The sequence below is a fragment of the Mus pahari genome, chromosome 4 (assembly GCF_900095145.1).
Source record: "Mus pahari chromosome 4, PAHARI_EIJ_v1.1, whole genome shotgun sequence".
Taxonomy (NCBI): domain Eukaryota; kingdom Metazoa; phylum Chordata; class Mammalia; order Rodentia; family Muridae; genus Mus; species Mus pahari.
The window spans coordinates 70251501-70263434 of record NC_034593.1 but is presented as its reverse complement, the minus strand read 5'-3'; the positions used below and the strand labels follow the sequence as shown (position 1 = coordinate 70263434).

At 45.8% G+C, this 11934-nt stretch overlaps 1 protein-coding gene across 1 annotated transcript in view; it reads left to right on the top strand.

The window, feature by feature from the left end:
- Positions 1-355: 355 nt before the first annotated feature.
- The window catches only part of Rapgef2 (Rap guanine nucleotide exchange factor 2), a 175411-nt gene continuing 163832 nt past the window's right edge, over positions 356-11934 (top strand). Inside the window, exons 1-2 of the mRNA XM_029538030.1 lie at positions 356-1060; positions 1239-1604. Of these exons, the coding sequence (XP_029393890.1) occupies positions 356-1060; positions 1239-1604 (1071 nt within the window). The remainder of the gene's footprint in view (positions 1061-1238; positions 1605-11934) is intronic.

Below are 11934 nucleotides of genomic sequence, written 5' to 3'. Positions count from 1 at the left end.
AAGGGATGAACTCCCAAGAGCAGGGACATCTTAACACACTAATATGGGCTTTGTACCGGGCAAGTCTGGATTGGAAACTCGCGATCCTGAGAAGGTGCTCTGCCCAGTGGAAGGCAAAGTCCGACCTAGGATTATACATTCTTGATTATGTCAGAGAACTTGCTGTCTTGGCCTCTCGATTACAACGGGCTGACCTGGTGTTTTTCTGATCGATGTGATACTAGTTCTGGGGTTGGAAAGCCACATTCCTACCTGCCTAACGTAGGGGTCATTTAAGGGTTTAGGTGTCAGTGAGCGCGGAAGGCGGGAGAGCAACGTTGTCCTTGCAGTCACTACAAATAAACAGAATTCAAGGATGGTTAAAGTTGCCACCGAAAGCAAAATCCCAGTCAGCCCTAAGCTTTGGGAAGACCTGCCACTGCAGCCGAGTCGTCGCAGGGAGCTCTCCCGGGTGGGGTCAGCTTCCAGCCCGGGAAGGGGTGGGAGAGGTGCCGCAAGGCCTGGGATGTGGGGTCCAGGCCAGAGAGGCGGGGTGCGGCCGCTCAGCTACGGGATCAACGATCGCACCAGCCCCGGCGGTCCCGGCTCCCACCGCACCAGGTCCCGGCAGAACGCGGCTCGCAGCGAGGGCGCGGCCCCGCCAGGCCAGCGATGGGGCGGGCCGGCGCCACGGGGCGCTCCGCCCCCGATGATGCGGCGGCCTCCGACTGGCCCCCGGCCCGTCACTCACTCCTCACCATGGTTGCAGCACAAAGCAACAAGCCCCGGAGGCCGCTTCCTCCCTGAAGAGCGGCTCCGGCGGCCGCCGAGGCGCAGGAGAAGGAAGAGGCGGGGAAGAGGAGGCGGTCGCCGTTCAGCAGACGCTTGGCGGGGCTGCGCGCTCCGCTCTCGGCCTCGCGCCCGCCGGGGACCCGCGTCTGGCCCGCCGCGCCCGCCCGCCCGCCGCACGGACGACGCACAAAGTTGCCTAGAGCGCGGGGGCCGCGCGGGGAGCAGCCGCGCTCGGGCGCCGATGGGGGCGGGCGGCTGGAGCTGCGCGGCCCGCGGGGATGCAGCAGCAGTCGGGAGGCGCGGCCGACAGTAGACGGAGGCGCGGCGCGGCCACGGCGGCCGAGGCCAGCGGGCTCGGTGGCGCCCAGACCTGAGCCGGGCTTACCAGGCTCAGCGCGCGGCCCTCCCTCTCGACCGGCGCGCGAGGACCCGGGACGCGTCAGAGCGAGCGCGGCCGGAGCGGGTAGAGCCAGGGCCCCGCCGGAGAGGCTCCGCCCGCCGTCGCTTGCACCTCCCTAAAAATAACTCGGCCCGCCGGGGCCAGCGCGATCCGCGACCGTTCCGGAGCGCTGCCGGGCAGTCAGTCGCTGAGTCCGAGTCTACGGACAGCAAGCCGCGAGGAGGAGGGCAGCTCGGGGCTGCACGGACCCTTCGTGCTGTCTGCGCCCCGGCCCCGCGCCTGGGCTGCTTTGCCTCGGGCAGTGGCGCTGGGCCGGGAGGCCGGCGAGTGTGTGGAGCGGTCCCGGTGCGCCCCGCAGGGGGAGATGGCGTCCTACGTGGATAATAGCTTCCGCCAAGCGGTGATGAAGAACCCCGCCGAGAGGACCCCCCAGGTGAGACGCGCCGCCACCCGCCGTGGGGTTGGTGTCTGCAGACTCTGCCCTTCCAGTGCCCCGGCACTCCTCTGCTGGGGAAGCATCCCATTTCTCCCATCCAGGACCTTCCCTGCCCCAACTTCCAAGGACATTCTTTTCAGACCGTTCTGCGATTCCTGCCCTCTCCTCTGCTGTCCTTTTCCTTGCGCTCCCTGGAGCTGACCTTGCCCGCGCCTTTGCGGGACTTGTCTATAGGACATGTCTTTCTCCGGCCACACTCCTTGGGGCTGAGTCTTGGGGTCAGGTCTCAGCTCCCTTCGGCCGGGTACTGTTGTCACCCCGACTGCAGGCTCAGTAACTCCCTTGCATGTATCCCATCTTTAGAGTTTAGGGGTGTTTAATGAGCTGTAAGCAGGAACTTGCAGGGTTGTGTAATGAACTGACTGGTCTAGGTGGGCCTTATAAAGTGAAACACTGAGGTGCCAGTCTTTATTTACTACTTTACTCTCTTGAAAGAGGAATGTTGTTATCCATCGAAAGGAAAAAGTTGACAGGCCAGCGCTTTTCATTCCAATTGTAGATATAAGTGCAGAACAGGCATATTCGACTCCCTCTTCTTCGCAGGGCAGATTCTTTTGGTTTGCACAATATGGTCAAAATTAGATAAGTGGTTAACGTTTATACGATTGTTTATCCTCAGGTTTCTTTTTATTTTTAAACGGAGGGCTAGCTGGTGGGTTAGATTTGATTTTTCTTAGATTGGATTAGCGAGGGAGGAGTGTTATAAAAATGTGGTTTGATTTCCGTTGGTTACTGGCTAAATGACGTATATTCATAAATATTGGGATGGCAACTACAGGCGATCCTGCTTGCCAACCCTGCAGGCAAAGAAGAGCTACAGATCCTTGGGGCCAGCAAATACAAGGAGGATCTAATACTTGAAAAAAGTTGCTTTGCTTGTCTGGTGTTGGGATACCATCTGTCCAAATCCAAGTGCTGCCCATCGCTGATGATGATTATTTAATGTGCGAGAGAATAGAATAAAAGCGAATCTTCCATTGGCTGCTTTTGGACAAGCCCCAAGAATGGCACCTGGTACTGTTGTTCTTGATGGTTTTCCTTTTGCTTGGTGGAGCTGTCACATGTAGGATATGAGTATAGATTACACTTGCCAAGCCTGGAAGATGGACTGTAATTGCATAAGAACGTTCATTTCATGTCTCCAGAAGTAACTATTCTAAAGGGCAGTTTTTATCAGGCATTGGGCATGCACACCTTTGATCTGCTCCCTTCTCTGGTGGTGGTGTAGCTGCCCTTCATGTGTCTTCATCATCTGTATTTGTTAAAACTGTCACTTATGCCCATTTTCTGCTCTTGAAAAGACACGGCCAGTTTATTGTATGGGCAAAGCAACTTTCATGAGATCTCTCAGTTCTTTTCAAGAACAGAGTTTGAACTGCCAAGTGAAGTTACACATCAGAACCTAACAAGGATAGTCAGAAAGTAATGTCAGAGGCCTGGTGTAGAAATGGGGACGGTGAAATGGGATGCTAGGTTGATTAGTTAGAATAACAGTGAAATCTACTGTCAGGTAGGGAGGTGTGTGTGTGTGTGTGTGTGTGCTAGGTTGATTAGTTAGAATAACAGTGAAATCTACTGTCAGGTAGGGAGGTGTGTGTGTGTGCGCGTGTGTAGGGGTGGGGAGGTGGAGATGGTGGGTTACCAAATAAGTCTGGAAGAGACACACCTTCCACTTGGACAGCCTGTGGATTGGCCAAGTCAATGGACTGTTGTTAGACCACCCTGTTCCCCTGCCAGTGGTGTGGAATATAGAAACCAACCTAACAGAGGACTCCTGGCCCAGTGAGAAAGTGGGTGGGTTACTACTCACCCGGCTAGCTAAAAGCTCCATTGAGAATCTGGGAGCTTTACCCCACCTGACCTCAGGAGAAGCACACGGAGAAACCTGCCAAACATGGCGAACATTCTCAAGTGTCAGCCCTGTTAACTTTGATGTTCATTTAGTTTTTACCAGTGCACATCCCCAGCTCTGTTTATTGCTTTAAAGAGAAATTAGTTCGAACTATGAGTGCTTTTCCATCTTTACCTAAGTTGTCAGAAATAATTTATCCAGAAGTTGGAACTCTCCTCGAGTAGAAAACAGGCAGTGTTGGTTGCACCTGTGGAAGCTTTTCCATATGTCATATGTTCTCGTTGATGCTTGAGCATTTCTGTAACATGAGTAAAACAACATGATTGTATCGCTTGATACAACTGGAAGAACAAGAATTAGGGAAGCTTTGCTGTGGGGTATCCTATTTTTGAAGACTGACTTTGATAAAGGAGTTTGTGTGACAGGCAAAACCGCAAGGTTCTGGAAAAGAATGAATGAAAGCATTTATTTACTTATTTATTCTTGTTGGGTCCGGCTCCTCCTCCCTTCCCTAGCTGGCCAGACTCCTTTACCAGACTCTTTGAAGACAAGTTCTGGATTTAGGTTAGTCAGTTGCTCGAAAGTAATTTTGATAACTACCCTAGTGTAGCTAGTTAAGCAGTTGGTGACTCTTGCATCTGGGGCTGGAGACTTGTAGGGACTTTGACACTTAAGAACTATTCATATGTATCTGGAAAGTGACAAGCTACTCTAGGCGTGCCAGAGGGAAGGTAGGCAGTAAGGAGAAACACAAGGAGAAATTATCACCTGAGATTTTAGCCTAGAGGCTTCCAGTATTTCACCTGGTATTCCTAGAAGAGGAAAAGACTTTTAATCCAGTCTTTACCCTGTATTGTGTGTCTGGAAACCTGTCCTCCTCCTTCTCAATGGCACACTGTATTCTAAAGTAATATACCCGCTGGAAAAGAAGGAGCAATAAACATTCTATTGATACTTCTCAATGCATCTCTGTTGAAAAACAGGACGGCCAAGTAACTGCTTTATTCAATGACTTGGGTTTATGTCTTTAATCACTTAAATGAGAATTGTGGTCACCAAGGCAATTTAATGAAGTAAAAAATGTAAATAAATTGCAAACAGCATCATACCCCAAGGCTTCAATACAATAATTTTTTGTTCAACTATTTTATTAACTTGTTGAATTCAGACCCATTGAGATTGCTTCTGTGGTGTGTTTAAGTATTTACTTTCAATGATATGTGTACAATAACTCCCATCCTATCTCCTCCTAGTTAGTAATCTTACTTTTCCAGTATTAAACTTTTTTTTTCTTTTGTTTTGCTAACCTTTTTGGCTGAGTTGCTAATGCTCAGGAATGCAGCTGTCAGAGTTCCCAAGAGTGCAGGACATAGTTTTTTTTTTTTTTTTTGTAAAGTCACTCAGTGGAATTCATTGTGAGTCTAAATGACAGCTGAAACAAAACAAAGTAGATCATCTTGGCAAACTGCAAATGTATCGAGTATACCCAGCCTGACACCCTGGTACTGCAGCCTATCTGCTGTTTACCCTCATTGATGCCTGTGACCTGGGAGCTCCCAGTTGGAAGAATAGTGTACTGCCACTCCAGGAAAGGTCAGAATTTCAAACCTATCTCAAGCAAGGTTTGTGCTGAATGTATCACTTTTGTAATTGTAAGAAAAACAAAAACAAAAACAAAACAACAAATCCTTTTGTACTCGGAAAGTAAGGGGCTGTCAGCATCTGACTTATCTTAACTTGTCAAAAATAGTATTTCTAACAAAGCATAGTTAATAGTATTTCTTGATCCATGATGGCAATGTGGTTTCTAAACAGCACTACTGGGAGAGATATGAGGGGGGGTCTGAGGTTTATTGGGCAAAAAAGAGTGTATTATGTGGAAACCTACAGACTGTTGTGACACAGTGTAATTTTGATTGTAGCTAGTGTTTGAAAACAGTTGCTACACTTTTTGTTAATCATCTTTGTGCCACTATTCAGCATCCAATCTGTAGCTGTAGCACACCTCAGTGCTACGTTTCCATTAGCTAAGGTTGGCACATTAGGTTTAGGAGTGATTGGTCGCACACATACTGGGGTAACTTTATAAAAAGAACAGGTCTGTTTTGGCTCAGCTGTAGAAGCACATGATTAGGTAGGGTTGCTGCTTTCAGGACTCTGGTTGACTTCCCCATAGTCATACAGGAACCAGTGCCCATCCATTGGTCAGGAAGCAAAGGGAAAGGAAGGGGTCCGAAGAGCTCTTTTCCAGGACTGGCGACTTTGGAGACCTTCCATTGGTCCCCACCTGCAGCTTCCCCTACCTTCCACTAGTGCCTTTCTGGGACAAGCCTTCAACAGGCCTTGAGACACTATTCAGCATCCAATCCGTAGCTGCAGCACACCTCAGTGCTACGTTTCCATTAGCTAAGGTTGGCACATTAGGTTTAGGAGTGATTGGTCGCACATGCATCACCTTTTGGTGGCTTTGTTAGAGCTAAAGGTTAGAGAGCTATAGCAAGTCGTGTTAGTTGTGATGATTTTTATATTTTCAGAGGGGAAAAGAACTCCCCCACCTTCCCCGCTCTTCCATGATAATTAACCCTGTGGTGAACTGTATGACGTGTAATGCTTGCTAAAGTCAAGTATTGTCATTTTCTCCCTTGATCTTTGAAGAGTTATGTTTAGTGCAGGGTTGTGGAGGGCTAAGTTGTGTTGACATTGAGGCGTACTGTCATCTACAAATGTGTTGGGCTGCATTCATGCCCATCCTTGGATGCATGTGGCCTGTTGGCTGCAGGTGGGCCTTGTCTGTTAGATCATGGGTTTTTGAGGCAGGGTGTTACAGTGTAACCCCAGGTGGCCTGTAACTCTGGATGCATCCCTTTCCACCCTGAGTGCTGGAATTGCAGGGTTATACGGCTGTGCCATTGCATCCGGCTTCACTTTTTATTTTAACCTTTATACTTGAGACAGTTGTGTAAGTGCTGTGCGTGTACCCTTTTGTAAATGGCATCTGGTAAATTTACAATGTAATGCCATCACTAGGATATGACATGGTTCATTGACACTACAGACAATCCCTGCATAACAACAGCAACAACAACAACAACAACAAATCAGGAATCATCACTTGTCACTTGTTTGTTTTTCTGTCCTGGCTGATCTCAAACTCACTGTGTAGCAGAGGGGCTTGCAGTGCTAGTATTATAGGCATGTGCTGTCATCCTGGGGTTTCTTCATGTTTTCAATCACCACTTGTACCCCTATCTCCGGTAATTACCAATCTGTGTTTTTTCCTATAATTTTGTTGTTTCAAAACATTCCATAGACGAATTCATGCAGTATGGGACTTTCTGGGACTGACTTTAGATTTCTACCATTGTCACTAAATGATTTGGCTCTGAGTTCCTAAGTGATAACTGGTGTTGGCCAGATGGATTTAAATTGAGATGGTGAAGAGGGAATCCTATAATGTTCATGAAACATAGACTGATGGTCATGTCTTAGATGAGCAGTGGTTGTCATAATGTGAGCATGTGAGATATAAATTGATTACTCTTTTCTTTTTTCTTTTTGGTAGTAATAATGTAAGTAGTAAAACTAGCCTTAGTCATTATGGTCTTTCATTCAAGAAATCACTTGCTGTACATCAGGAAGTCTTATGGATGTAAGTTGTTTCTTGATATGATTCATGGAGAATGTGGTATTTGTAAGGAAGACTGTAGGTCTTCCTTGTCTATTCTAAGACCTGAGAGGATGACCAGAACTTCATCCTGAGAGGATGCTAAAACTTTGTACATCTTCTCCTGTTGTCTTCACACCTATAATAAGACTTAATTTCTAAATTAGACCCAGGAAGAGATTCGCAATGATAACCAGTAATAAAATAGAGCAGTTATAGCTATATGCTATAATAAAATTGCCAGCATGGTTACTCCTGCGCTTTGGGACTGCTATGAAGTAGAATAAGGTTTCCTGGAGTCAAATACCTTTCACCTGTGATCTGCCTGAAGGAAGAGGCCTGGATTCACACACTGCATTCTGCAGTTGGTCTGGAGATTCAGATGGGTGCAGACTACAGAACAGGTATAGCCAACAAGTGGTGACTCTTGCGGTGCCTTCTGGTAGAAAGAGTAGCTTCTGGAACAAGCTGCGTATGCATCAGTTGTTTCTTGATATGATTCATGGAGAATGTGGTATTTGACTAAGAAGAGTTGGACACTCCCAGCCTAGCGGAGGCTGAGTGAGGCTGGAACGTGCCCGTGTGTGTGTGTGTGTGTGTGTGTGTGTGTGTGTGTGTGTGTGTTCATACCAGTCTGTTAACAAGCACTAGCCAGTCAGGGTTCCTCAGTGAAGATTCTCAGAAAGCCACAAAACTAAAGAAGAATCTATTTCAAGAGGCTGGAGGATGGCTAAGCAGTTAAGTATACTTATTGCTCTTGAGAGGACCGGGGTTCAATTCCTAGTACCCTATCATTTGTAACTCCAGTTCCAGGGGATCCAGTGCCCTTTTTTTTGACCACCATGGGCACCAGACTTGGTTGCATATGGTACATTTACTTACAAGTAGGCAAAACACTCATATACATAAAATAAATAAAATAAAAATCTTTAAAAACAAAACAAAACAGGAAAACCAACTTGATTTCAGAAAACACCAGACAGATCCATATTTGATGGTAAACGATTGGGCAGTACTTTCTGGAAGCATTGAAGTTATGAAAACTAACGAAGTGCACAAGTTGTCACAGATTGGAGGAGAGTGAAGGAAATGTTATGTGTAAGCCATATGCAGTGTGGGATTCTGGCTTTTTTATGGTGTTAGATGAAATCTGAATATTTAAATTTTCTTTTGCTTGTTTTGTATGTTACCCCAAGAGGATCTCAGTGAAGTTGACATGGGATCTCTGAACTATTTTATAGAACTTTTCCTTTGGTTTTACTTTTTAGTGAGTGAGAGACGGGGTGGGTAGATGGGATATGTGTGTGCGTGCATGTGCGCGTGTGTGTGTGCGCGCGCGCAAGCACAAGCGTGCTCTGGTCCTCTGGGCCTCCTGCTTCTGGAGACTCTCATGTCTCCTGCTCTCATCTCACCGTAGAAGCCCTGGGATGATAAGACTCATGTGACCCTATCTGGCTTTCCATGGCTTCTGTCGATTTGAGCTCAGGGCTTCACACTTGCTCTCTTTCTAGCCCCTGTAAAGCCTTTTTAGACTAAACGTTTCAAAACTGAAGGATAGAGAGTGTTTAATAGTTTTACTAACTACAGCTGCATGTGACTGCTGGGAATTGAACAACTGAAAAAGAAAATTTCAGGCCAGGTTTTGAAGTGACTAAAATCTTATAAAAAAAAAAAAAAATGAAAACCAGGGCTGGAGAGATGGCTCAGCGGTTAAGAGCACAGACTGCTCTTCCAGAGGTCCTGAGTTCAATTCCCAGCAACCACATGGTGGCTCACAACCATCTGTAATGGGATTTGATGCCCTCTTCTGGTGTTTCTGAAGACAGCTACAATGTCTCATATTTATACTCGAAAATAAAATAAGTAAATCTTTTAAAAAGAAAATGAAAACCATAATAAACATGGAGTTATGAACTAAATCCCTGCCCCCCCCCCACCGCAAGCAAATATCACATAAGTTTGCAAACTTCATTTTCAGATACAGTTTCACTCTGTAGCTGCACTGGCCTTAAACTTGTAATCCTCAGCTCACCTTCTACAGTGCAGGAATTACTGGACTATATTGCTAAATAGTAGTTACCCTTGTTAGAGGTATTGGGAATTGAACACAGGGATGTGTCTCCCTTTTATTTAATTTATTTTCTTCGTTGTTGGTTTTGAGATGTAGTCTCTTGCAGTCTGTGCTGGCCTCATGCTTTGTCTTTAGCTCAGGTGGGCCTCAGCCTGATCTCTTGCCTCCCAGCTCGTCTCAAGCTGGGACTCCAGGGGACTCCAGGCAGGCACTGCCCTGTTCAGCTGTCTCTCCTTCTAACTACATTCAAATATTTGAGGAAATGCACGTGAAAAATATTTGAATCACAGTCTTAATTTCCTTTTTTAGATACTGTATTGAGAAACCGCTTGATCATATTTATGTATATTTTCAAGCGGGTATAAATGAGTACTAAAAGCTAGTGAATTGAAAAAGTACTGCATCATAAAAGCGTTCAGGCAAGGGAGAATGGACAGCTTTTTACTTTGTTTCCCTTTACCGGTATCCACACACTTCTGTGGGGCTGAAAGAAACTGACAGTCTAGCTTTAGGGACAGACATCTTATGTATGCTTATTCCTTGGGCTTGGGATACCGCAAACTTCTTTTAGACTTAGGCAGCGTACTCTGAGAACCAAAACCTCCTTATTCCTAAATGTGACCCTTCAAGTTCAGTCCTCCTTGGGGACTTCACTTGGGACGGGTGGGAATTCCTGTCTTGATTCCGTTTTCTCTGGTGTGGTTTAAATCTATAGCCAGTTACGAAAACTGGCAGGCATCGTAGTGAAGCTGTTTCACTTTAAAAGTCCTTGCTCTTAGCTGTGAATGGGCATTGTTGTTTTCCTTTGGGATGACAAATTCATACCTTTAATTTTGTTCATGGAATTGTCTTATATAAATTGTTTTCACTCACTCCGTGAGGTGTTTTTCTCAAAGATTTTTGGAGGGTTAATTGTTACCGTTTTAAAATTACGTGTACATATATGTGTGTGGCATGTTATACTGGAGCAAGAAGAGAGTGTTGTCTCTCCTGAAGCTGGAATTACAGGCAGTGTGAGTGTGTCACATGGGTTCTGGGAATGGAATTAGGGCACTTTGCAAGAGCAGTTAGCTTTCTATCTAGCCCTCCGTTAAAGGTGGAGGAAGAGTTTACAGCGGGCAGAAATAGTGATGTTACAGATGCTGCATTGGGAAGGTATGTTAGTGTGTAGTACTGTAGTCTCTGGAGTGGAGTGTGTAAAGCATCTTTGTCTTTACTTGTGTTTTTCAGCCTTTGGCACTTACTACTCTGACCATACCGTTTAAATAGAGATGTATTTCTTTTACTTGTATTCTGCCTGTGTGCATATACATGTGCACCACATACATCGCTGGTGCCATGCATCCCCTGGAACTGGAGTTACAGACAGTCGTAAGCTGCATGTGGCTGCTGGGAATTGAACCTGGGTCCTCTAGAAGAACATCCAGTGCTTCTAACAACTGACCCATTTCTCCAGCCCCCTGATCATACTTTTTCATAGATAACTTTTTATTATTATTATTTTATCTTATGGTTTGTTCTTCTGAGTGGTTTATAGCGTGAGTATAGCATTGATTATATTAGGATTTATTAGGATTTAGCTTACAAGTTACCCAACACTGAACGTATAGTGGCTGGTGGTTTAATAAGAAATCTAAAGGCCCCCAGTGCCACGTTGTGCTTAAGGTGTTTCTAAGGACCAGATGATGACTAAGTTCTCAAAGCACAGGTTCAGCTGTGTATTACTGTCTGTTAGGGTTTATTACTGTGAAGAGACACCATGACCAAGGCAACTCTTACAAAGGACACCATTTAATTGGGGCTGGCTTACAGTTTCACAGGTTTAGTCCATTATCATCAAGGCAGGAAGCATGGCAGCCTGCAGGCAGACCTGGTGCTGGAGAAGGAGCTGAGAGTTCTACATCTTGACCAAGGGCAGCCAGGAGAAGACTGTACCCCAGGCAGCTAGGAGGAGGGCCTCAAAGGCCACCCCCACAGTGGCATAGTCCTCCCAACAAGGCCACACCTCCTAATCATGCCCCTCCCTGGGCCAAGCATATTCAAGCCCCGCAGACACCAACCAGGGAAAGGGAAGATTGAGAATCCTCTTGGCAAAGGTTTGTCTTCATCCATGTTCTCATGAATACGGCCACCCCATCCACGGCTTCCCTGCTAGACAAATGCTTTACCACCGAGCCATAACCTCAGCCCAGGCTTTATTTCCACAAGATCTTGTATATGTTCTTTTGGCTAGAGATTCGCCATCCGATACTTTTGGCTGAAAAGGAGGTTGGATATTTGAGTCTTTTAAAGCCTCCATAATACAGAAGGGCAGGGAAGAAAGAGATTAAGATTAATGGATGCTGTGAGCTGATAGTATTTGTCCAATTTACTTTGCATAAGAAATAGATGATTGTAGGACATTTACGCAGTGATTCTCTGGAGAGTCTTATTGGATTAAAGTGCTGCATTAATGTAGCTCAGTAACAGAATCATGCGAATGTATTCAACCTCTTGATTCTCTTAGGTATATGCTTATTTTCAGAATTTCAATCTGTTATTTAAAGGCAGGGATATACACACTAGTGGATGAGCAATATGTGTAAATATTTACTTATAAAATGTGGCACGTAACTGTAATCCCTGTGATAATTGGGTTTTTTTTTTTTTTTTTTTTTTTTTTTTTTTTTTTTTTTTTTTT